The following is a 25,785-nucleotide window of genomic DNA, read 5'->3' on the forward strand; positions in this document are numbered from 1 at the left end:
AGTTTCAGAGCAGAGGATCCGTGCGATAGAGAGAGAGCGGGAGAACAGGAAAGGATTGTGCCTGCCTCCAATGCCAGCCCCCCCTCCCCCCCTGCCTCTCAGACCTCTATTTACGGTTTGATGAGCAGGCCGCAACAATAGCCTGATTCTTCAGAGCAACCATGGTCCCACTCCTTTATCTGTTATACCCTACCCACCCCTCTCTCTCGCTCTCCCTCTCTCTCTCTCTCTCCTTTCCTGAACTTGAGGTTCCTGCTCCGGGGCGACCAGAGGGTAATACTGGGGGTGGGAGAGGCCTAATCGCTCTATTCTTTAACGCCCCCTCCCCCCAGTTCTGGATCACACCAGAGAAAAAGAGGAAAAACAAATGTTGGGGGGGCTAGGTGTACATTGAGCTGGCCCCTCCAAGGCTTTGTGACATTGTCAACGGTGATGGAGGACAGGTGGCTCTGGGGCTAACATTAAAGGCCCGGGAGTCAACAAAGGCGGAGTCCCAATACATGGCCTCGTATTCTTGTCTCCTTTCCTTTGTGAGCGCTGATCTCAAAGGACTAGATGGAGGTGGGGCCATTGATTTACGACATGGTCTACTGTGTTAACTACAGCCTTTTTGGGGACAGAATATAATGGCTGCCTACCACAGGCAAGAAAATGACAAAACACAACAAGTTATTTCTCTCTGTAAAGAGATACAGCTAGATACACAATATCCAGCACTTAATGCTCTCGACAGTGTTTTATCACATTTAAATTCCCGAAATTCGCCCGACAACAAAGAGGGGCTAAATTAAAAAGCAGCCAGGAATTCTCAGAAGGCTTGAGTCTGACTCATTCTACCCTTCTTCTCACCCATGTCCACACACACGTACACACACACTCAATCCCCATGGGCGAGCTTCAAACACCCCCTTATCTCTTCCTTGACTTGCACTTAATAAAGTTCACGCTTTAATAGGATCATGGCTAAGTAGCACCAAGCACTTCCACACTCATCAGGGCAGCGCGAGAGAAAGCGTGCAGAGTACTAGCCTATGATAGGTTCTGCAAGGTAGATTTCATTTCAGCTCCCTGAGCTACTGACATCGGTGCTTAAGAATCCAAAACACAACAGCGGTGACTGACTTCAGGTAATCCAACGAGTGTAAACTACCAAGACAGAAGTCCTCACATGTCGAGGGCCTTCGGTATGATGGGAGAACTCCTGATTTGTTATCGTTTTCATCTGAACGAATGATACGGGTGCTGGAACGGCAGCTGAGGCGGCACGCCTAACGTGTTGATAGAGCCACGTCAGACTTTAATAGAACACCCTTGTCTGGTGACAATCACATCCATCCTGGAAGATTGAATTCTTTTAACCAATTGAAAAGTACATGGTACAAGTATAAGTCATATCGGTGATTCTTATAAGCAAAGTGCACCGTAATGGACAAGACATACTCTCAGAGAGTATCAGCATTTCAACTCCAATTACTGAGTATGACACTGGACATGATGCTAAATCAAGCTCATACTAATTTAGGATTACGTACGGTGTGATGACATGCATAAGTAGGATTGTTATGTATACTGGTAATCAGACAGACAGAGTGACAGAAGGCAGGTCCTGCTCCCAACAGCCTGTTTAAGCCGGAGTGAGTGTGTGTGTGTGTGTGTGTGTGTGTGTGTGTGTGTGTGTGTGTGTGTGTGTGTGTGTGTGTGTGTGTGTGTGTGTGTGCGTGCGTGCGTGCGTGCGTGCGTGCGTGTGTGGCCCTGTGTGTGTTCAGCCTTGCACGGGTGTGCATGTGTGTGGAGTTCATTACTATGGGGGTATTGAGAGGGGCCTGTCCTCTTTAGTACTGATGAAGTCTAAGCCCATTCAGGGCCCTCTACAGTAGAAGAGCTGCTCTCCTCCATCCTACCTCCAATTCTTCTTTTTCTCTCTACTGAAGACACCAGTCCGCAAAGAAGAGAGAATCCGGGCAAAAAGACTGAGGTGGAGAGGGAGGGAATGGCGAAATAGGGGGCAAAGATGGCGAAATAGGCTTGGGAGTGGGAGAGAAAGCAAGGAGAAATCACTTGAACTTCCTCCATTGTCTCCATGTAAATGTGCCCTGATCAAGATTCCACTAGCATCCTGGCAGCCAGTTCAATCTGCAAAGACATGGCTGAGCCGAGATAGAGAGAAAGAAAGAAAGAAAGAAAGAAAGAAAGAGAGAAAGGGAGAGAGAAAGGGAGAGAGAAAGGGAGAGAGAAAGGGAGAGACACCACCAGGTCTGAGAGAAGGGCCACACACATCCAAATGCCTACACTCCAAACGCCTCAGTTTTGTTCAAATGGAGGGTCAAGGGATCTAGCTGTTGCTGGTAAGCAAATACCTCGTCCAAGTAGTCCAACAAAGCCATGCGAGTCGCAATAGGCAGAGCAAAAATCTTCTCAGTTCCTTCAAGTGTCGGCCCTTTTTTCCAGAGGGTTTCAACTCTTACAACTCCAGGCATACGGGTATCCACATGCCTGCCCCTAACTTAACCCCTGCACTTTGACCCAACCACTGCTACCTTTCTCCCCCCAGGCGAAGGTAGACCTGTTACTTGACGGTTTCTAGCTGATTTACAGGAAAAATAAGTGAGGAATATAAGATCCGCCCATGTCAACCTGCCCTGAAAAGTTTGGCATTGAACCATGTAGGATTAAGGACAGGGGAGTTCCGTAGGAATTTTTATTGGCTGTGTGTATCAGATGCCTTATCCCATTCGCTTGTATTCCTCTGTCTTCCTTACTTATAAGACATTTTCATGTTAGTAAAAGTAGATGCAGTGCTCTTATCATTTCCACATTGTGGACTAGGAGTACTGTTGTTGTCATTGCAGGCCAGCAAAGAACTATATGAATACAGCCTCCACTCTTCTAGGAATGCTTTCCACTAGATGTTGGAACATTGCTGCAGGGACTTGCTTCAATTCAGCCACAAGAGCATTAGTGAGGTTGGGCACTGATGTTGGACGATTAGGCCTGGCTCGCAGTCGGCGTTCCAATTCATTCCAAAGGAGTTTGATGGGGTTGAGGTCAGGGCTCTGTGCAGGTCAGTCAAGTTCTTCCACACCGATCTCGACAAACCAATTCTGTATGGACTTCGCTTTGTGCACGGGGGCATAGTCATGCTGAAACAGGAAAGGGCCTTCCCAAACTGTTGCCACAAAGTTGGAAGCACAGAATTGTCTTGAATGTCATTGTATGCTGTAGCGTTAAGATTTCCCTTCACTGGAACTAAGGGGCCTAGCCCGAACCATGAAAAACAGCCTCAGACCATTATTCCTCCTCCACCAAACTTTACAGTTGGCACTATGCATTGTGGCAGGTAGCGTTCTCCTGGTATCTGCCAAACCCAGATTCGTCCTGCCGGACTACCAGATGGTGAAGCATGACTCATCACTCCAGAGAACGCGTTCCCACTGCTCCAGTCCAATGGCAGTGAGCTTTAAACCACACCACGATTTATACGCTCTACACGCTTCAGCACTCAGCGGTCCCATTCTGTGAACTTGTGTGGGCTACCACTTTGCGGCTCAGCCGTTGTTGCTCCTAGACGTTTCCACTTCACAATAACAGCACTTACAGTTGACCGGGGCAGCTCTAGCAGGGCAGAAATTTGACAAACTGACTTGTTGGAAAGGCGGCATCTTATGACGGTGCCACGTTAAAAGTCACTGAGCTCTTCAGTAAGGCCATTCTACTGCCAGTGTTTGTCTATGGAGATTGGATGCCTGTGTGCTCAATTTTAAACACCTGTCAGCCACGGGAGTGACTGAAATAGCCGAATCCACTCATGTGAATTGGTGTCCACATACTTTTGTATATATAGTGTATATCCAATAGCACCTAATTCTATAGCTAGAATTGTAGCAGAGTTTGTTTGAACCTTATGCACTGTAAAAATGAGTTGTTTCAACTTATTATTTCCAGAGATAATGTTGCATGGCCTTTTTCAAGCTCTATCAACTTTAAATTTCAAGCTATCCCAACTTACACCAAATTTACTTTGACTAATAAAAGACAGTTAAGTCAACTTCACCATTTTCAGTATAACTACTATTCCTAGTTGAACCAATTTTAACTTTAGTTATATGAACTTTAATTGTAGAGTTATCCTAAACAACACCACATTTACTTATGACTAATAAAATAAACTTACCGTAATTTCCGGACTATTGAGCGCACCTGAATATAAGCCGCACCCACTGAATTAAAAAATATATATTATTTTGAACATAAATAAGCCGCACATGTCTTTAAGCCGCAGGTGCCTACCGGTACATTGAAACAAATTAACTTTACACAGGCTTTAACGAAACACGGCTTGTAACAAAAATAAATAGGCTTTAACGAAACACGGCTTGTAACAAAAATAAATAGGCTTTAACGAAACACGGCTTGTAACAAAAATAAATAGGCGTTAACGAAACACGGCTTGTAACAAAAAAATAATAATTTGCAGTAAACAGTAGCCTACCAAGAAAGTCATTGCTCCAGACCAAGCTCCCGTGCAGCAGCTCTATTTCCTTTTCCAACAGCCAGATCAATCGCCTACAACTTGAAAGCTGCATCATATGCATTTCTCCGTGTCTTTGTCATGATGAGGGTGACAAAATGGCTACCGTAATCAGAATGATGGGAAGTTTGAGCGCGCTCGATTTAATCTAAACAGTAAACAAAAAAGTTGTTTGACCTTAACCCGTTCGGCAATTTCATTGGTCTAATGAAAGCTTCATGCCGCCAAAAAACTGAGCACGTCACAGAATGTGTTTTTCAAAAAAAAAAAATTTTGAAAGCGGGAAAAATCCATATATTAGCCGCGTCATTGTTTAAGCCGTGAGGTTCAAAGCGTGGGAAAAAAGTAGCGGCTTATAGTCCGGAAATTACGGTAAGTCAAATTTACAGTTAGTCGATATAACCTACTATTTATAGTTGAATCAATTTAGGTTTTAGTAGAGATAACTTGCCTCCATTTTGTAATTACGCCATATTTTCAATTAATCTAACTTACTATCAAGTTAAGTAGAATATATATACATGTACTAAACAACCCTAACAATGATATATATAATAGCGATTTTAGTAGGGAACATTAAACTCCCATCTGTCTCTTGCTCATGTATGAGCTTTTTCTCTCTTGCTCATGTATGAGCTTTTTCTCTCTTGCTCATGTATAAGCTTTTTCTCTCTTGCTCATGTATGAGCTTTTTCGCTCTTGCTCATGTATGAGCTTTTTCTCTCTTGCTCATGTATGAGCTTTTTCTCTCTTGCTCATGTATAAGCTTTTTCTCTCTTGCTCATGTATGAGCTTTTTCGCTCTTGCTCATGTATGAGCTTTTTCGCTCTTGCTCATGTATGAGCTTTTTCGCTCTTGCTCATGTATGAGCTTTTTCTCTCTTGCTCATGTATGAGATTTTTCTCTCTTGCTCATGTATGAGCTTTTTCGCCAGTTTCAAAACTGGCCGTGCACTCAGTAATGTCACCCAACCAACATACCAATTTAACTACAATAACATTCTCAGTAAAGGTTCAAGAAACATTTTACTTGTTACTTTTTACATGTGGTTGTTTATCTACCTTTATTGAATGCACTAACAGAAGTTCTTCAGGATAAAAGCGTCTGCTAAATGACCAAAATGTAAATGTATAAAATGTGCTGGGTATTATTCTTATGAGTTCTGCCCCTCAAAATAAGTTGAAGTCAACTTAACTTGACAGTTTTAGTCAATACAGCTGTTATGTTGTTTCAGTTGATTTCACTTTTTGGTTGTGAATTTCTAAGTTGAGTAAGAGACCTTTGTTGAGACCTTTGTTGATTCGACTTGGTTTATTAACTTGGCATTTTGAGTGAGTTGAAGTCTACACAACAACAACAAAAATTGTCAACTCAACAATTTTTTTTGTTGACTTGGCTAGATAAAACGAGTAATTTTGACTGAATCTCAATATATTTTTTACAGTGGTATGCAGCTTGACAGGCGTTTGCCTCGTTCCTCCTTTGCAGGCAGCCAATGAAAGACGGATTGCATTTTCATTTTCAATCAAAGACAGTGCTGCAAAATCCGACTTGTCCCGAGGCTGCATTGCAGCGATACCTTTATGCGCCGAACTATGGGGCCTTCTAGTTCTTCAGTGTTTTCAATGTAGAGGCCTGAAATTCAACATAATTTTCTCATAGAAAAGTGAGAAAGAGCCAAAGTGAGCCAAACTCACCCTCTACATTGCACACTATCTTGATCCTCATATATTTTGGGAGAGCACTCTCCAATCTCTCATTCCAAGTGCTTTCCAAGAGCAGGCCTCTATGCACCTACTCCCAGGAAAAAAAAGACAGTTTTATAGAGCATGTCGAGAATGGGTAGAGTTCAACTTGCAGTAGAAACTGTAAACGTGTCTCCTCCCCCAAATGGCTGACACTGCCGTATGGTAATATCCATGGAGAGGCTCTCCAAAGTGAGACAGGTGAGTTAGCTAATGGTGAGAGTCAGGAGGAACGCAACGGTTTGAGAGGTGGGTTCGGGTACACCGTAGGCAGTAGGTGTTGTACCCGATCATGAGAGTTCTTCCTTCAGGCAAACATTTTGAGAGATTATACTTTCCCGGGGAAATGCCGGGAGGCTGCTCGCAGGGGTGGAAGCTCAATCAGTCATTGTTTTGCTGGGCTTCCCACACTACTGGAGTGAAACTAAAGCAACAACAGGAGAGCCACGACTATTAGTTCAACAATTAGGTATTCTGTCTTCTTCTGTCTGCTTTTCTAGCACTTTCTGAAAGGCAAGGCTACATGTGACACACGCAAGCAGGCACACACATATCTCACACACGCACGTAAAACAGAGGCGGCAGCAGCAACACCAGCAGAAGCAGCAGAGACCAGATAACACTCGATTTTTCTCACACACACAAACACACACACACACACACACACACACACACACACACACACACACACACACACACACACACACACACACACACACACACACACACACACACACACACACACACACACACACACACACACACACATACATACATACATACATACATACATACATACACAAAGAAATGGGAGACAGCCACTGGAGAGGAGAGTAAGTAACCCTGGGAGGAGGAGTGGAGCGTCTCGCTGGCTACTCTTGGAATGACTTCATCTCAGCGTGGATAATAAAGGGCTCAACACAAAGCAGGGGAGCTGCTGGCCAGCAGATTCCCTCTCTCAATTCTCCCTACTGCACCGCTCCGTTTCTCCCTCTCTCCCTCTCGTAATTCTCCCTGCTGCACCCGTTTCTCTCTTGCTCCCTTTCCCTTGCTCAATTCTCCCTCAATATCTCCTGCTCCTTCCCTCTGTTGTTCCCTCCCTCCCTCTCTTTCTCCCTCTTTCCGTCCCATTTCTCCCGGCTGCACCCCTCTTTCTCCCTCTCCCATTCCCCCCTCATTTCTAACTGCCTCGTGTGTCTCCCACTCTTATTTCTGTATAACCCGTGGTTTCTCCCCCTTTCCTCCTACACCCCTCTATTCTTTTTACTCCCCCTCTCTTTCCCCCATTTTCTGTCACTCTCTCCCTTGCTCTTACCCTCCTCCCTCCCTCTTCTCTCTCTCAAGTGCTGTGCATCAATAGACAGTCTTTCTGTGTGACTGATGGAACCATGTTGATTGCAAACAGAAGCTTATTGCTCCGTCCCTCAAGTGATCACTGTACTGATGAGGGGTTGCTACAAGTGGCTGTTCCCATTCATCGCCAATGGGCTGTGCGTCACATCCCAAGAACTACAGCCTATCCTCTGACACATACTTTAGAGATGAACATTTCATTTGTTGAAAGACGTTTTTGTACGAGTTAGATTAATCAAAGAGCTGTGTGAGAGCTGTCTTAAACACTCAATCGTGAGGTCAAAGACACAGGCTGTGTGTGTGTGTGTGTGTGTGTGTGTGTGTGTGTGTGTGTGTGTGTGTGTGTGTGTGTGTGTGTGCCACTGAGGCGTCCTCAGCCAGATATCTCTGTTTGCCTCTGAAAGCCATCACTTCCTTGCCATTGTTGGCTAAAACAACAGGATCGGCCAGGCCACTTTACTGTAGCCAGCCAAATCTCTTGGCTCAGGGGGGCCAGTGGGTGGGCAAACACACTGGATAAAGCGAGTGAGAGAGAAAGCGAGAGAGGCACATTCCTGAGGCCTCAGAGAAAGCTGCCCTACCACCACAGAGGACTGTCATCTCAGGGCCTTGCACAGTATACACATACTGTGTTCCACGTACACTCATACACATGTACGCTTGTCCAACACACACACACACACACACACAGTGCAGGGCAGCTCCATCGCCATTTACGATCAAAGTCCTGCTCGGTGGGGTTGTGACTTACACGACATGCATCTCACACATCTCGAGATAGAACATCAGGAATAGGGAGATATGAAAGTAGGTCAATCCCATTTGTTTTTGGCGGTCTGGAGGCTGCACCTGGTTATTAGGCTGTGGCTGGCAGCTTTACTGTCCAGATTCCAGCCTAATTACAGGTGAACCGAGAGGGCCTCGGATGGACTCTGAGACACAGAGGAGGAGTGGGAGTGTGGGAAAAAAAGACAAGAGGGAGGCAGTGTCACCTCCTCTGCCCAGATCTCCAGAAACAGACGGGATTGAGAGGTTCGAGGAGAGAAATATGGGGGAAGGGGGAGAGGGATGGGTGGATGCTAGAGCTAGATGGATGCGCTGAGAGGTACAGGTAAGCAGACATACAAACAGGAATACAATATAACTCAAAAGACCGACAATGAGTTAGACATACAGAGAGGAGTGATAGCAGGGGGACAGACGGAGAGAGGCTGCTAGCAAAGAGTCTTCCTTCCCACAAAGCAGAAGCCTCAAATACCTGACACCAGGAAGAGAGAGGGTCCTGATGTTTTGCTCATCAAGGTCAACCCTCCAGGACGGAGGGAGGGAAGAGGGGGAGAACAGGAAGTGATAGAGACGTGAGCCATGGTGGAGGAGCAAAAGAGCACAGGAAAGGCCTGTGCGTCACTCCATGTCATTGTGTGGTGTGCGAACGTGGGCCCTACACCAGCAAACAAGAACCTCTAACAGCCTCTATACAGTACTATAGGACAGTCTGGAGAAACTCACACTGATAAGACAGAGGGCCCACAAGCAGATGCAACAGGGTTTGTAACTAGCCTGAATACATTGCAATTGCTCCTGAAGCCAACTACACCTACAGTGTAGTGCCAGCCACAGTGCATTCTGAACAGCAAACAAAGGGAGAAACTGCAGCAGATGCTAGAACATAGAAAAGCTAGAAAAGATGTATTAGGAATACAGTAGCATCCCAAAGGCTACCAACTAACTATCCCTTCTACACTACAGGTGCCAGCAGGGAATGGTTATATGTTGACCAACACCAAGTCAGACCACCTCCACATCGGGAAAGGGGGATTTGTCCTTGTAATTGGGTTCTTCCTGTTTCTCAACACAGGCGAGTGATTCTATTATCATGCATTATGGCTCAGGTTTAATTCAGTCTAGCAGATGAGCTACAGGAGGCAGGGAGGGGAAAATGCATTGTACATTCCCTGGTTGACATATTGACCATGAGGCAACACTACCCAGCATCTAGCTGTATATTTTTCAACTCAGAATGATGAATTCTCTGCTTGAATGCAGTTGGATAAACATAAGATAAGAAACAAGAGATTGACAAACTGAGAAATGGCTCATTTTACGCAAAACTGCACAAGGTTTTATCAGCAAACAGTCTCCCCTATCCTCCAATATCCCATACTCTGTCCTAGACTGACAGTTGAGCTAACCCTAACCCGAACTTAAATGACATTAGTCTTACAATCCCCTCGAGGGCTCGTCGTAAGCCTCCCCTTTAACCCTGGTGCCTTTGGCGTGTTTACAGTAAGCAGCAATAAGCAGCTACTTATAAGCAGCTACGCTCGCCATCCAGGAGGTCGGAATTGGAATGCCGCTGCAGATTTCAGATCCCGAGGAAGTCCATATCCCGCTCTACAGTCCCGCGGCGGGGCTGTGATTACCCCTCTGGCCTTTGTGTCTGGTAAGACTGGGACCCTGGGGGGTTTGGGGGGGGTTCCGGTTCACTGTTCATATGAAGTCCGGGAGCCTGCTGGGTCAGTCAGAGTTTCCTTTTCCAAACAACTTAGATTAGCCCATGTCTCAGATGCCTGTGCTGTACACCTTCCTCACATGCAGGTGGCTCATACATTTCATTATTTATTGTTTCAATGGTCACCTTAGAAGATAAATGCCAGTGGAAGTATGTATCACTGATGTCCCTTTGGTGCTTTGCTACACTGACATTGTGCAATATGTGTACTGGGTGAATAATATACATATATATTTGAAGAGCGTGGTTTATAAGGACACTTGAAGGAGTTACAGGAGTAACTAGTCCACCAACGTAAACCATCCAAATCAATTTCAGAGGATTGGGACTCGTTGGAGTATTTCCTTAAAGGAATGCTACATGTTAGGGCTTCAGCCTGTGAAAGGGGTTCAGAGCCAATCCTACAGTATGGAGTTCTGAGTAACGCATATTCCCAGAATAGTTATCTCTCTCTGTACAGCCCAAGGCAGTGCTCAAGACCAGACCACTTCATGAACTGTTGTATGAGTGGCATTGAGCCCTATTGAATGTTTCATAATTGTGCCCTTAAGGGTAAAGAATTCAAAGGTAAAGACTGCTAGTGAATATTTTTATGGCTTAGAACTATTATAAAACGCTTGAGATGACAACTGACAATAAGAAATGGGGCGAGGTTCATCATTCCTCTAACGCGATCATTCTCACTTGATTGCTAGACGAGGGCCGTGGCATCAACTCAAATTTGGCCTACTGTCTCCACACTGAACTACACTACAACATCACAAAATACCATTTGTATATTTTGGGAGATTTTACATTAAGGTTACACACTGACCAAAAATATAAACGCAACATGTAAAGTGTTGGTCCCATGTGTTATGAGCTGAAATAAAAAAAATCGCAGACATTTGGCATATGCACAAAAAACTTCTCAAATTTTGTGCACAAATGAGTTTCCATCCCTATTAGTGAGCATTTCTCCTGTAATATTTATGTCTGTAATAAAGCCCTTTTGTGTGGAAAACCTCATTCTGATTGGCTGGGCCTGGCTCCCCAGTCATGTGAAATCCATAGATCAGGGCCTAATGAATTTATTTCCGCTGACCCATTTTCTTTATATGAACTGTAACTCAGTAAAATCTTATAAATTGTTGCATGCTGCGTTTATATTTTTGTTCAGTATATATGTCATTGTGTCTAAATGTATATGCTAGTGAACAGAGTGACAGACCTATGGTGTCTGACTGTACTATGCTAGTGAACAGAGTGACAGACCTATGGTGTCTGACTGTACTATGCTAGTAAACAGAGTGACAGACCTATGGTGTCTGACTGTACTATGCTAGTAAACAGAGTGACAGACCTATGGTGTCTGACTGTACTATGCTAGTAAACAGAGTGACAGACCTATGGTGTCTGACTGTACTATGCTAGTAAACAGAGTGACAGACCTATGGTGTCTGACTGTACTATGCTAGTAAACAGAGTGACAGACCTATGGTGTCTGACTGTACTATGCTAGTGAACAGAGTGACAGACCGAGGGTGTCTGACTGTACTATGCTAGTGAACAGAGTGACAGACCTATGGTGTCTGACTGTACTATGCTAGTGAACAGAGTGACAGACCTATGGTGTCTGACTGTACTATGCTAGTAAACAGAGTGACAGACCTATGGTGTCTGACTGTACTATGCTAGTAAACAGAGTGACAGACCTACGGTGTCTGAATGTATATGGATCTCTATGAGACATCAATTCCATCTGTGATTCTTATCATTAACCAAACAGACAGAGTCCCGGGTAGGGCAGTGAGTCAGGTTGTAGGTGAAGTTGTCCCCGCCACTCTCTCCCTCTCGTTCTCTCTCCCTCCTGTCTTTCATGGATTTTTCATTTGCAGCCCTTCATCGCTATTCCTGGCAGGCACTGCGCTCCCACAATTTATTTATTAAAATCTAAAAGTATAATAACTCTGGAGACTCGGGGTTAGCTGGCAAACAGGTAAATTTCTCTGCCTTTGTCAGTATTTGTTGCTCGCCCCTCCAATCCTCATTATCTTCTCATTGCCTGTAAGTCCGCCTTTGCCTCTCTACACTCGCTTCACTGCGAAAACACATTCACACATTATGCACCAGTGCTGTGTTTGAGACCAACTAAAGTGAGACCGATTCAAGACAGAGACCGGAGCAAATCGAGTCGAGTCAAGACCAAGACTGGAGGGGGGGCGAGGCCGAGTCAAGACCAAGACTGGAGGGGGGGTGAGGTCGAGTCAAGACCAAGACCGGAGGGGGGGGGGGGGGGGGGGGGGGGGGGGCGAGGTCGAGTCAAGACTGAGACCGGGAGGGGGACAAGGGCTCCAAGACCAAGTCGAAACCAAGACCAGAAAAATGCTAGCCCAATTCAAGACCATGATTCCAACATTGTCAAGTCACCACCATAATAAGAGTTCAAAATGTCCAGTATTTCTGTGTTCATATTTCAGAACAACGTATGGATTCTTTAGACATTCAGAATAGTGAATAAATGCATGTTGAGGGCAAATAGAGCCACTACAAATTATTACTAACCCAAACACAGTGGGGAACAATGGGCCTTCTACGCCTTCAGAGAGGGCTAAGGATTTATAACATAATTATTATAACATAATAATAGTGATTATTATATTATTATTTTCAATTATGTTTTGATTTAATCTCTTCAGTTTTTTTGGAATGGAAAGGGCTAAGTCAGCCATTGGCTAGAAGCTAGATCAAGGCATCTGCCATTCAACTGTATCAGGGCAAAATTTTGGAGTGACAGTGGAATCAAAGAATCAAATCAAATTAAAGTGTATTTGTCACGTGCGCCGAATAGTGAAATGCTTAGTGCAAAAAAGGTATTAGGTGAACAATAGGTAAGAAAAGAAATAAAACAACAGTAAAAAGAGGCTATATACAGTAGCGAGGCTATAAAAGTAGCGAGGCTACATACAGACACCGGTTAGTCGGGCTGATTGAGGTAGTATGTACATGTAGATATGGTTAAAGTGACTATGCATGTATGATGAACATTGACTTAATGAGTGGGACCATTTTTACAAAAACGTATATGGAAACTTCTGCGTTCTTGAAGGACAACAGGTCACTGCGCAATAGCGAGCAGTAGTTTTCCCATGACCTAGCTAGCTAGCTTTTGTTGTCGGATAGTTTGCAGCGGCTGCAGCAGGTGTTATCAAATAGGATGCTGTTGCTAATTTGTTAGCTTCTTCTGTTAACTTTCAACAAGAAGTTTCAAATGATCATCATCTGGTGAGTGGAACAGGAGTTTTCCTATAAATTGTGCAGATTTTCAATCTCAAAATCACACCTTTTTTAAATAGAAAAAATGAAGAAATGTGATGGTGTAAGTCCACAAAGCTTACACCACATCAATCTGATTTGGTGGGCCTGTCAGGGCCTGGCCCCCAAGTGGGTGGGCCTCTGTCCCCCCAGGCCCATCCATGTCTATGCCCCTGATGCATGATGACAATTGCGCATCACAAATAGCCTGCTAACCAACACTTCGGATGAAACTTTTTCAATACCTGGTACCTATTTTTAACTTAGTTAGTATTTACTGCACGCTCTTGCCGCTTGCAGATAATATTCCACTGAAACTAGGCTATGTGTGCGATGCACATATGAATATACTTCACTCTGCTTTGCAATTGTGTCAGCTACTTAGCATGATTTCTCTATTGTTCTACATAACTGATAAGTCGTATACCTCCACTACACTACTTTGATACGCATCAGGAGGGATTAAGAAGTGAGTAGAAGCAGTGCCCACTAAAAGAAAAGTGGGTATACGGCTTAAACCGGCGTATAGCCTTCACTACACCAAACAACTGGCCCTTTGTGTTTTAGAAAAAGTGACCTCTCCTACGTGAGTGTGCTGGTATTACGGTTGCTGTCCTTTCAGAATCACAAACCTGTCACACACTGAAGACCTATAGGTTCACCACTGTACTAACATGTCACACTGAAGACCTATAGGTTCACCACTGTACTAACATGTCACACTGAAGACCTATAGGTTCACCACTGTACTAACCTGCCACACACTGAAGACCTATAGGTTCACCACTGTACTAACCTGTCACACACTGAAGGCCTATAGGTTCACCACTGTACTAACCTGTCACACACTGAAGACCTATAGGTTCACCACTGTACTAACCTGTCACACACTGAAGACCTATAGGTTCACCACTGAAGGCCTATAGGTTCACCACTGTACTAACCTGTCACACACTGAAGGCCTATAGGTTCACCACTGAAGGCCTATAGGTTCACCACTGAAGGCCTATAGGTTCACCACTGAAGGCCTATAGGTTCACCACTGAAGGCCTATAGGTTCACCACTGTACTAACCTGTCACACTGAAGACCTATAGGTTCACCACTGTACTAACCTGTCACACACTGAAGGTCTATAGGTTCACCACTGAAGGCCTATAGGTTCACCACTGAAGGCCTATAGGTTCACCACTGTACTAACCTGTCACACTGAAGACCTATAGGTTCACCACTGTACTAACCTGTCACACACTGAAGGTCTATAGGTTCACCACTGAAGGCCTATAGGTTCACCACTGAAGGTCTATAGGTTCACCACTGAAGGCCTATAGGTTCACCACTGAAGGCCTATAGGTTCACCACTGTACTAACCTGTCTATAATAGATATAAAGGCTGTTAAGAAGTTAGTGTTTTAAGAAAGGAGAGTATATATTTGGCTGGAGAAGCGTTTTTATACGCTGACTGAATAGAAGCTGATGATTAGGAGTTTTTTATTCCGCTGACCTCGGGAAGAAATGACGAGTCCTCACTATCCGAGATCAAGTCAAGACCAAGTACAAAAGTCCAGTCTCGAGTACTACAACACTGTTATACGCAAATACAGACACGCACAGGCGCACACACACAGGGACGCAAACCCACAGACATCGAAGTATCCTGAGAAAAGTCCAATCCTTCGAGTCACCCTGCTCGGATACATGACTTCCCATGACTCTCTGAACACAAAGGGGAGCTTGTATGGCCAGTAGATTGGGATAAAGAAAGGCACAAGACCACAAGACCTCACTGCTCTCTCAGTCTTCTGGGTGGGACTGTCTGGGTCTAGGACTATTCTCTCACACTTCTTTCGGTTTGTCAAATGCCCCCTACGCCTCCTCTTTGGGACATAGATAAAACCTACATAGCTATCATGACATAGAACAGGGATTGTAATCTGTGCAGAATAAGGAAGAAAAGTGGTGATTGGTGGTCTACTCTGGTATTGTTAGCTATTTGTTTTCTATTAACTGAATTAGAAATGGGGCAAGCATTCCCGAGAGTCATTGATTAACTGTAGCTAAGAACTGACCTCACAGACAAATTAATCCAGACCATCTCAAAACAAACAAATCTGGCACTAGATGCGACAAGACTGACATTGTCCTTTAAAATTGGGGCTCACTCAACAGAGATCCAACTTAACTTCGTTTAGTAAGTATGAGCCCTGCATGTGAAAATCACAAATGCTCGCTCCTTGTAAAGACCAAATGAACAAACAAAGAGATGTTCAACCCCTCAATTTCGTATCAGTTATTCATTACCTTAGCAGATCTAGTGGGGGGGGGGGGGGGGGGGGGGGCTTGCTGAAGGAATGCTAAGGGGGGTGAAGGTAGGGAGAATGGGATGTAGAGGCCTTAAACAGTCATCCCACATCCCACCCACCAAGAGGAGCATTCCACAGGACTGTCTACACGCCCGTCATTAAGTCAGACCACCTGCCGGCAAATCAGGAACCCCATCGCAAACCAACCCCATACTGCTCAGCCCTTAACACTATACACATATCAGACAAGCTTTACGCGACTATACACTGACCGTAGACAACTAGGGATCCACCTATAGCAGATATTTAACTGAGCAGAGCACTTATATTAGTACGGGTGGATTGAACATCACACTGACCAGAAACAGCATCACAGCATCACCCGTGTGGCCATTGACTGGCATGTCACCTCCTTGAGAGAGCGAGAAGAGGATGGAAAAAAAGAAAGAAAAACGAAGAAGAAACAGCCCTTTGTTATTCTGCTCTGACAGAGCCTTGAAGGAATGACGTTACTGGCATCAAGTGAAGTTGAAACAAAAGCAGCTGATAAACAGACTGGGACAGATAGCATCTCCCTGTACGCTCAACACCTCTCCATCAAGTGGGCTTCCTCTCCCTCCCCTCCCCTCGCCTCCATCCAGGTCCTTTCCCCTCACGGTTTCGCTCTCTCTCTCATCCCTCTCTCTCCCCTCTGTCAGTAACACAGCAGAGACAACAACAACAAACAGTAACAATTCATATTTTCTCAATTCCCAGAAAATGAACCCCTGAGGCATTCGGTTAAATCTTGTATCCCTCCATACAATTTCAGACAGCCGTCTCATTGTGTTTTTCCAAAGCCATGCAAATGGCTCTGCTTGATTTTGTCACATTATCTGACAACTCTGTGCGTGGGGAACAATTGAATATGCTAACATTTCACTGAATAGTTGTCGCTCGAGGTGCAAACATAGGGAGAGGAAGATGCAGGCTTCGCTTATCAGCTTCTGCAAGGTAAACATCAACAATGTGAAGGTGATGTGTGTCCCAGTCAGAAGTGGTGCATTTGCCCCTTTTCAGTTCTTCATTTAGTCTCTGAATTGCCTTTGAGAGCCGTGTGAACAGAGATAACACGTTGGGAGCGCGTCAGCTCGCTTTGAACGCCGACAAATATGGAGCTGTGTTTTTAAGAGTGCCCGGGTCAAAGACAGCACAGTATGAAGATAGGCAGAAACTGCTTCTCCGATAGAAATCCCCGATCGTGCTTGTAGGCGATGTCATGGCGACGCTGGCTAGCTAAGCTCATGCACAGAAACCCGTCATCAGGTCTAACGGTCGTTTGACGTGCAGGCCGTCAAATCAAAGGCACAACTTCGATATAAAGTTGTTTTTGACGAAAATGAAAACGTGTCAGTTTGTCAATTTCACGAGGTTGGAGTAATAACGTTCACCTACTTAAGACATTGGCTCGATTCTAGGTTGTGTCTTTATAAGTCCAGAAAATAAACAACTAAGGAAGAATGTTTCACTTCTCTCATTGGCTTCTCAAAACCCAAACCCCGGCCTGGTCTGCTTGGTCTGCTTCGCAAGCGTTCCCGGAAGTCTCGCCATGTTGCGCCTCTGGGTTTAGAATCTCCGTGGCTGGGTGTTTAGTGAGGTCTTGTAAAGATTCCTTTGGGGGGAAGGCTGCTCTTAGTGAGATTAAAGCATTGCCCAAGTGATCCCGTGCAAGGTTTTGAAGTGGCCTGTACCTCCGCACTAAAGCTCTGAGGAGTGATAGGACGAAACATGATGCCTCTAGGCATCTATCTATGCCACGGAGCATTGGTCGCACTTCCTGACCGTGAGATGCCAAGAAAAACACACATCCCCAGCATTCCAAGTCCACACCTGAACAAAGAATTTCCTCACCGTCTCTCTCTCCCTCGCTCTTCCCCTTTCATCCTTACTCATCCTTCCTCCTCCCTCCCATGCATCTTACACAAAGACTCTTTTTCCTCCACTTTTTGACAATGTGCCTCCCCACCTAGCTCCGCCAGGCATTCCTGGGTCTCTCCTAGCTGTGGAAATGTCAAGAATGGGGAGAAAGGAGTGGAGGGTACACTGAGCGCAGCGACAGGTAGAGTCTTGTCCGAAGGTACTAACATCCCCAGTCTCCTGGATGGTGGTTGGTTGCACACAGAGGATGTGATCCGACTTGACTGTCTTAATTAAAACGTTGCACTGGAGTGAAGCCTCAGAGCTCATTCTTCATCAGATGGAGGAATGCCAAATAATCCCTTGGATATGGCCCGCAAAAAAATCAAATACAGATTTGTGTCTAACCTCAAGAGAGACGTGGATCGCTATTATGCCCTACAAGAAAATGAGTACACTTTGAATTTTTTAACCTTGTCCTATAAAGACCGAGTGAAATAATTGTATAGCAATGAAACAAATACACTGCAAATTCACTTGAATACAGTTTGAAAAGTTTCATAAGGTTTCATTGAAACGAAACAGGACCAAGTGCATTTCCTAATGCATATTCCTTGGCCCTCTAAGCCAGTTATGTGAAATATGTTGCTCCGCTAAATTGGCCATGCTAACAACCTCTTCAAACCCAAGGCATCTAGCAACTAGACAGTAGTTGCTAGAACCAAGAAGCTCCTCTCTTCGCAACAAGAAAGGCGAATTTGAAAAAATAAGAAAAGAGGGAAGAAAAAATGTTAGCAGTACAGTGTGTCGTGCCTGGAAAGATAACATTTTATTTGTGCCAAATTCTACCAAACACTGCAAACAACCTGCAACCATTGGAATCACCTGCTATCACGAATGATTTGGGCACTGACCACGTTTTTGAGGCCTGTATATGGAGGCCATGGATTCTAACTTTTGACCAGCTGCCAACATCGTCAAGCGCCAGCAGAAGCCAAACAGCAATAAGCCCTGTTTGCTGGCAAAGAGGGCAGAGACTGGCATAGTCACGGCATATGTTAGGACGAATTAGTCACGGGTATGGGTCTTCTTATAGTGCCTGACAAATGGTTTCTTTACAAAAAAGTGCCAAAGGGAGCGACAGCTCTCAATAACTCTCATTGCACTGGGGAAGTTTTCAGTATCTAGAGCTGCAGCTGGCTAAAATGGATTACTTGTCTCCTTTTTTTTCCCAAACTCAGGAAGTTCCTCAAAAAACTATTTTTAAGATTGCATGTTATCAAGCACAGACAAGTCTGATCTATTCATTCCTTCTCCACGTCCGCTTCCTCCTGCTCCTGACTCTGCCTCTGTTTAGGTAAAATGACAAAACGCAAGGCTGTCTTTTTATGGCGCCAAGGCTTTGCCATTAACAGTGGTGTGAACATAACTGTCAACTGCTAAAAGAGTGTGAGAAATGTAGTCCCCAGTAAATACCTCAAAGCTTTGGGTTATGTGTAAAAAGACTTCATAAATCGTTCCCCTGACAACGGTGAAAGGTTACTGGTCAAGCCTCAGGGAGGTCAGTTATTGTCCCTGAAGGTGTATATCAAAGGGGACACCCCCACCTCCTAGAGAGAGACGATTAACCTGAGAAGGACCGCAGCAGCTTCACCATGACAACTAACCTGCTTAGAGGACTCAGGTGTCCTCATTTGTCTGAGTGCTGGGAAACAGTCATGGGTGTAACCCTACAGCTATGATATTTCAGATACCATTTACTTGTGATGCAGGAGAGCAGGGAGTGTGATGCCTATCTTTACAATGTGACTGCCCCGTACAACTCTGTCAAACTAACCTTAAAATAATCTGGTCTCAGACGATCGTGCAGGTGAAGAAGCCGCATATGGAGGTCCTGGGCAGGCGTGATTACACGTGGTCTGCGGTTATGAGGCAGGTTGGATGCACTGCCAAATTCTCAAAAACAACGTTGGAGGCGGCTTATGGTAGAGAAATGAACATTCAATTCTAAGGCAATAGCTCTGGTGGACATTTCTGCAGTCAGCACTCCCTCAGAATTTGAGACATCTGTGGCATTGTGTTGTGTGATAAAACTTCCCATTTTAGATTGGCTTTTTATTGTCCCCAGCACAAGGTGCACCTGTGTAATGATCATGCTGTTTAATCAGCTTCTTGATATGCCACACCTATCGGTTGGATGGATTATCTTGGCAAAGGAGAAATGCTCACTAACAGCGATGTAAACAAATTTGTGCACAAAATTTGAGAGAAATAAGCTTTTTGTGTCTATGGAACATATCTGGGATCTTTTATTTCAGCGTACACTTTACATGTTGGGGTGAACACTTTACATGTTGCGTTTATATTTTTCTTCAGTATATATTGAAAGTCAGCATTTTCATCAGATGACAACAGAAGTGCAATGCTATTTGGCTGACAGCCACACAAGTAAAAGAGATTACAACGAAAAATAAAGGTCTTTTTTCCAGAAACGATACATGGCCATCATATTTCTAATGTTTTTCATAGAAAGAATGTAGCCAGCAACATTTCCTAATATTTTGCCTAATGTTAAAATTGCATTTTACCAGACAAAAGCAGGCAGGCTACACCGAGGAAAGTACTGGAAAAAAGTAGCTACACATCAGTCAGAGTATTGTCTGCTGGTTGAATGTCCGTTCATGAATTCTCATCCAAGTGGAGAAGTGCAACTGAAGCACAAAATGTGTCTGATGCAGAGCGGAAATTACAATAAGAAGCATTTCAGATCTTCGTTTAAAAAAGCGGCAAGATATTTCTTATGCCTTTGAACTTTTTTCCTGTGTGAAAAATTAAGAATTTTGCATTAACGCGACAACTAAGCTTAACTTGCTAGTTATCTAAGTAAGTGGCTGAATTAATAAGGTGACGGGGCATTTTATTGAGTTAGCTTTCTGCCGTGTTTGAGAAGTCAAAGTCAAAGCCCTTTGGATGAGTTATCTGTACATCTGCCACTGCTATCTTTTGAATTCCTTGCGTGTTTTCTCCTCTCCGTTCTTGGCCAGTCTGCTACGCTCCCATCTTCTCTGAGTAGTCAAGCCCATTGCCCTAACGACTGCAGAGTCCTCACAGACATAGCATGTACACATGCTGCTCCAGTGCCAGTACTGGTTTTCCTTCAGAAAAGCTTGTGTCAAAACTTTCTTCATTTCCACAATGTCTCTCGTTCACATTCGCTTTTAAATGTCCAAACTCACCAAAAATGGCATTCGGTAGCTCCTATATGTATAACTTTATGAGCTGGATTGCCATTCTTTGCGCTCGTTAGCATATTTAGCTAGCAACCTCCATGGAAATTCACTATTACTTGTGCTAATTTTGTTAGACCCCCAATGTCCTTTTTTTGTAGTGTTTTTGGTGCCCCCTTGTGTACTAAGCTGATAATACCGTAAATCCTGGGACGTATGAAGGACGGTATGACAATATAAAAATCTGGATTGCACCCAACCTTAGTATAAAACAATCAAACTCCCCCCCCAAAAATCCTCATTTATTAACCTTTCCACATTTTTTTTGTCTTTGTATGCCTCTATTTTGTGAAAAGGTCACTTTTCCTTTATCAGAATAATGATTCTCCTCTATAGCTAGATTTCCATCCAATATTCTATATTCTAAAATCTGCATAAAAACAATGTACATTTTCCCACCAGAGATGTTTTCAACTCTATTAATGGTTTTCTCACAATTTCTTTTTGCATTATATAGCGAGTGTGCACACTCTGGTATAGGCATGTGCACTCTAGCCAACAGCGTCATCTGCACGCTGTTGGCTAGAGCGCACACATAGCCTATATGATGAGATTATTATAATGGGAAAAAGAGCGAGATTATTTTTACTTGTCAAACGGCAGCCAAGCATCGATTATCATGTCACCGGAATAAGACCCTTCATATTTATTGGAAAGGAGCATCAAGCTTATCACCTTGCACTTTCACCACCCTGTGAAGTTCATTTATTTAATCTGTAACCTAATAAACTGCATGCTTTCCTGATGAGTCATAGTAGGACCACACATGTCACCGCGTGACTCCAAGTTACCTTCAATATGATGGTAATTATATCAATATTCGCACATAAAAGCTTTTCCACTGGAATTTTCGCCACATAATTAATTTTACCGACAGAAAAAGATCCCACTTTGTCTAACATATTTTGTTTTGTCGATACTTGGAAAGTTTACCGAAAAATTTCCATCAGGCCTTTCATGACATTTTTTATCCGGCATGCACTTTACTCGCGTAAAAAGGTTGGAATGAAACCTGGTTTATGACCATGTACTGTATTTTCAATGGATTCAATGACAGTTCTTACGAGCAGCACTTTGTGCTGATTATTACGGTGCTTTTGGCACTGCATCACAGGCAGAATTCATGGCACAAAAGTAAGTGTGCACCTGAAGCTCTTGCATGCATATAAGGCTTAATGGCGGTAAGAACGGACGATTGCCATAATTTTTCGAGTTTCAACACTCAGTTATTACAATTTTAAAAAAACAACATTGAAATACCATTAGGTAAGGTAAAGCAAAAACCCAAACCGGTCCGTACATCCCTAATAAGGGATACCTAAACAGAGAGGGGGGTGACTATTCCATACAGTCCTGTTGAGACTGAAAACAGACAGACAGACAGAGAGAGAGAGAGAGAGAGAGAGAGAGAGAGAGAGGAGACAACACAATGGCGACTTACCGTCCACACAGTGCTCCACCTCCTCCAGGTTGCGCAGTGTAATCCTCATCAGGCTGGAGTTGAGCATCAGCTCGTTCTTATGTGCCGGCCACATGTACTCCGGGGCCAGGTTGACAAAGAAAATGCGTGTGTCGCCAGTGGCAACCTGGTTGTCGCATATCACAGGGTCCCCGAAGCCGCCGATCATCACCTTGTTGCCGCCGTCCAGAAGAACCTCGCCGTTGACCATGGTCTTGCCTTTCAGGTACCGCCATACCCTCACCTTTATCAAGGCCATGGAAAAAGACACTTTAGCTCTTTACTGAGGCTCCTCACATGCAGGCTGTAACTTCAAGTTAAAGGTAGACTGAGCAAGGTGACATCATCATAAATAGGATATGATGTATGCAAGTGGAAAGTTGCCCTGTTGTTTATGATGATGTAATTTTGCAGTCTACCTTTAAGCAAATATATTTAATATCAAAAGTATTTTACAACAATTGTAATTTAACAAACAGATTTAAGTCAGGACTCCAGATATTTCATGTTTATATGCATCCAAGCACTTTTTCTGCCAACCACTTATTTTAATAAAACTTTAAAGGGCCAAATTGTATACATCAGTGTACCATGGTTGAACAAATACATACTTTCCTGGACTGTATCTGCTCAACCATAACCGTATTCGCAACAGAAGACATTTCATATTCATGGGACAGGATTCCATTTGGGCCGGTCTCATTTGGTGGTAAGTGGTTCCGATCCGAAAACGTGACACCTCTAATCTACTCCCTCTACATCCCAACTCATGAGACAACGGACCCTAGACCAACCAGAAGGTTTCTGAGCTCGGCGAGAACTGACTGCCACTGGTTTACGTCTGGTTTATTTTGACAGACATTAGATTGGTGTAGCTCAGTTTTAATAGAAGGTCCAATGTTTTAACAATGAACGACAAAAGGAATTTCATCAATGACTTGATGAAGGAGTGTTGTTAATTGCTGGATGGGGTTCTGTGAGGACTACGGTCATGGATTTCACAAGTGTATGAATATGCTATTGTATATCCCTCTACATTAGGCTACATTACAATAACTGTGTTTATTTGCAGCCCTTTTAATCTTAAATAGAATATTTCTTTATCTGCCAACACTATACATTACTAAATGGAACGCAACCGGAGGATTGCTGGTATCAGAATCTCAGGTGCAACCTACTGTCTGTGTACCCTTGAGCAAGGCACGTAACCCCTAATCTGCTAAAGGGGCACATTTACATTTACGTCATTTAGCAGACGCTCTTATCCAGAGCACTGCTCTGTATCTGACCCTGTGCTGCTTTCAGCCTCTTGTGTGTGGTGTCCGGGAAGTTAGGAATAACATAAGACGCCAAAAGATAAATGTCAATTTGACAATGGACAATAAAGTTGTATTATTTTCTTCATCCTACCGATGTATTGGTTTGTCATGTTCTCTAAAAAAGGTAGCTTATTGCTCACAGAGAGATGCATACCGTTTTCATCATCAAACAAATGGACCACTGACTATAAGGCATTGCATCTCAATGCTAGAGGCGTCACTACAGACCCTGGTTCGATCCCGGGCTGTATCACAACCGACCGTGATCGGGAGTCCCATAGGGCGGCGCACAATTGGCCCAGCGTCGTCCGGGTTTTGGGAGGGTTTAGCCGGGATAGGCCGTATTTGTAAATAACAACTTGTTCTAAACTGACTTGCCTGGTTAAATAAATATACAAATGGATGCCGTTTGCAGTTCGTCTACCTGCACTGTAGTAACAAGGTTGGTCACGGGCCTGTGCTAGACTACTGGTTTGCATGGCAGGTGGTTCACAGCATGTTTGTGATGATTACGTGACTGAGTAGTAGGCCTAGTAGCTATATAATTGATGGGTAGATGGTTAAAAAGTTTAAAGGAACGCATAGGATATGGATCTTTAGTGTTGTGCACTATGACAAGGCAATTGTCAAATACAACCTCATGCCTGTAAATAAATACAAAACAAGCTTCTGAAGAACAACAAATGTAACGCCTTATATATAGCTCAATTATGTACATCACTATAGTTTTTGTATATATATATATATATATATATATATATATATATATATATATATATATATATATATATCGGTCACGTGAGCTTCCCTTAGGAATCAAAGGGGGTTTATTAGCCTATAATTATGTAATAAATAGTTAACACTGTTGAAAAGGTTGAGATTGTTATTACTTTTTTGTTCAACTACTGTATGAGAAGGCCCACCAAGACTGCTGCACTGATTCAAATGGCCACCGTTGGCTTTGGAAGAAAAGTGGGATGGCATAGAAGTGATAGGCTATGATTTGACAGGTGTCACTTTGGAGTTAGGCTTACATGTATCCTACTTTCCGAAACAGAAACATTGAATACTTTGTAACGTTTTCGACAAGACTATCGTTACTTTGTAGCCTACGGATCAAGATTCAGCAACAACCTCATTCAACATAAATCTATCCACTCAAGTCAGGATAGTCAGGCTTACCTTGCAAGAGTATGTATTGTGCACTGGGTCCATGTTCATGATTTCTTCAACGGTACCAGTCAAAACTACGTTCGCCTCCTCTTCCCTTTTCTCCAAGTCTTTCTCCGGACAACTTCCGTGACACCGTTGACAGAAAACGGCGACTATCGTCAATGCCCACCCGTACAAGTGAGTTGGTCTCCGTTGTGAAACCATGGTCACGAAAACGGGTAACAGACTAAATAAATTCTTCTGCGACACAAAGTAGCCTATAAATTGTTTTCGCAACAATACTCGCTATTTAGGTGAATAAGCCTTCTCCTAACTTCCCTACCGACCACAAAGCTCTCTCAATTTCAGACAAATCTCATGCGTCTGCTGAGTGCGCGACCTGAGCTGCCTCGCTGCAAGCCGGCTGAGAGAGAAGAAAAGGGTTGGATTCTCTCTCAAGGAATGCGCTACACTTCACCCCCCCTCACACTCGATTCTTTTTGAATGACGCTTCGGATTTGCATGCAATCTGAATTGCTGATACGACTGGTGAAGGGACCTGCGGTTTCAGGAAGGATGCCGAAAGTGGTGTAAAACGCCACCCTTCGGAGAAATGGTGCGTCCACTGAACAAGCGTAAAACCAAAGGGGGAATTGCTTTGAGGCAAGTGATGGCCAAGTAGCCTACACTAAACATTGAAAGTAGTCTCGGCCTATATTGTGTGTAGCTTAGCCTAAACTATGAAATAATCAAATAACAAAACAAAAACATTGGGTTGGTAAGACCGATCCCTAATAAACAAACCAACAGAAACAGTCCAGAACTGGCAATAAAGTAAGCCTAAGCGATACCATTATGGATCTTATTAAATATTTGCCATGATCAACATTTGTAAATGCTACCATGTGTGAGTTTTTTTTTTTACAGCTCCCAGTTAG

General features: G+C 43.8%; 1 protein-coding gene across 4 annotated transcripts in view; it reads right to left on the bottom strand.

Annotated features, from left to right (window-relative positions):
• Window positions 1-25,419, bottom strand: part of LOC115166082 (agrin) — a 270,497-nt gene extending 245,078 nt beyond the window's left edge. For all 4 annotated transcript variants that reach the window (XM_029719750.1, XM_029719747.1, XM_029719746.1 and 1 more), the window contains exons 1-2: window positions 24,878-25,419; window positions 22,359-22,620 (exon numbers count right to left, since the gene is read on the bottom strand). In XM_029719750.1, the coding sequence (XP_029575610.1) occupies window positions 22,359-22,620; window positions 24,878-25,072 (457 nt within the window). In that variant the 5' untranslated portion in view covers window positions 25,073-25,419. The remainder of the gene's footprint in view (window positions 1-22,358; window positions 22,621-24,877) is intronic.
• Between the last annotated feature and the right edge of the window lie 366 nt (window positions 25,420-25,785).

Source organism: Salmo trutta, chromosome 28 (genome assembly GCF_901001165.1).
Source record: "Salmo trutta chromosome 28, fSalTru1.1, whole genome shotgun sequence".
NCBI lineage: Eukaryota > Metazoa > Chordata > Actinopteri > Salmoniformes > Salmonidae > Salmo > Salmo trutta.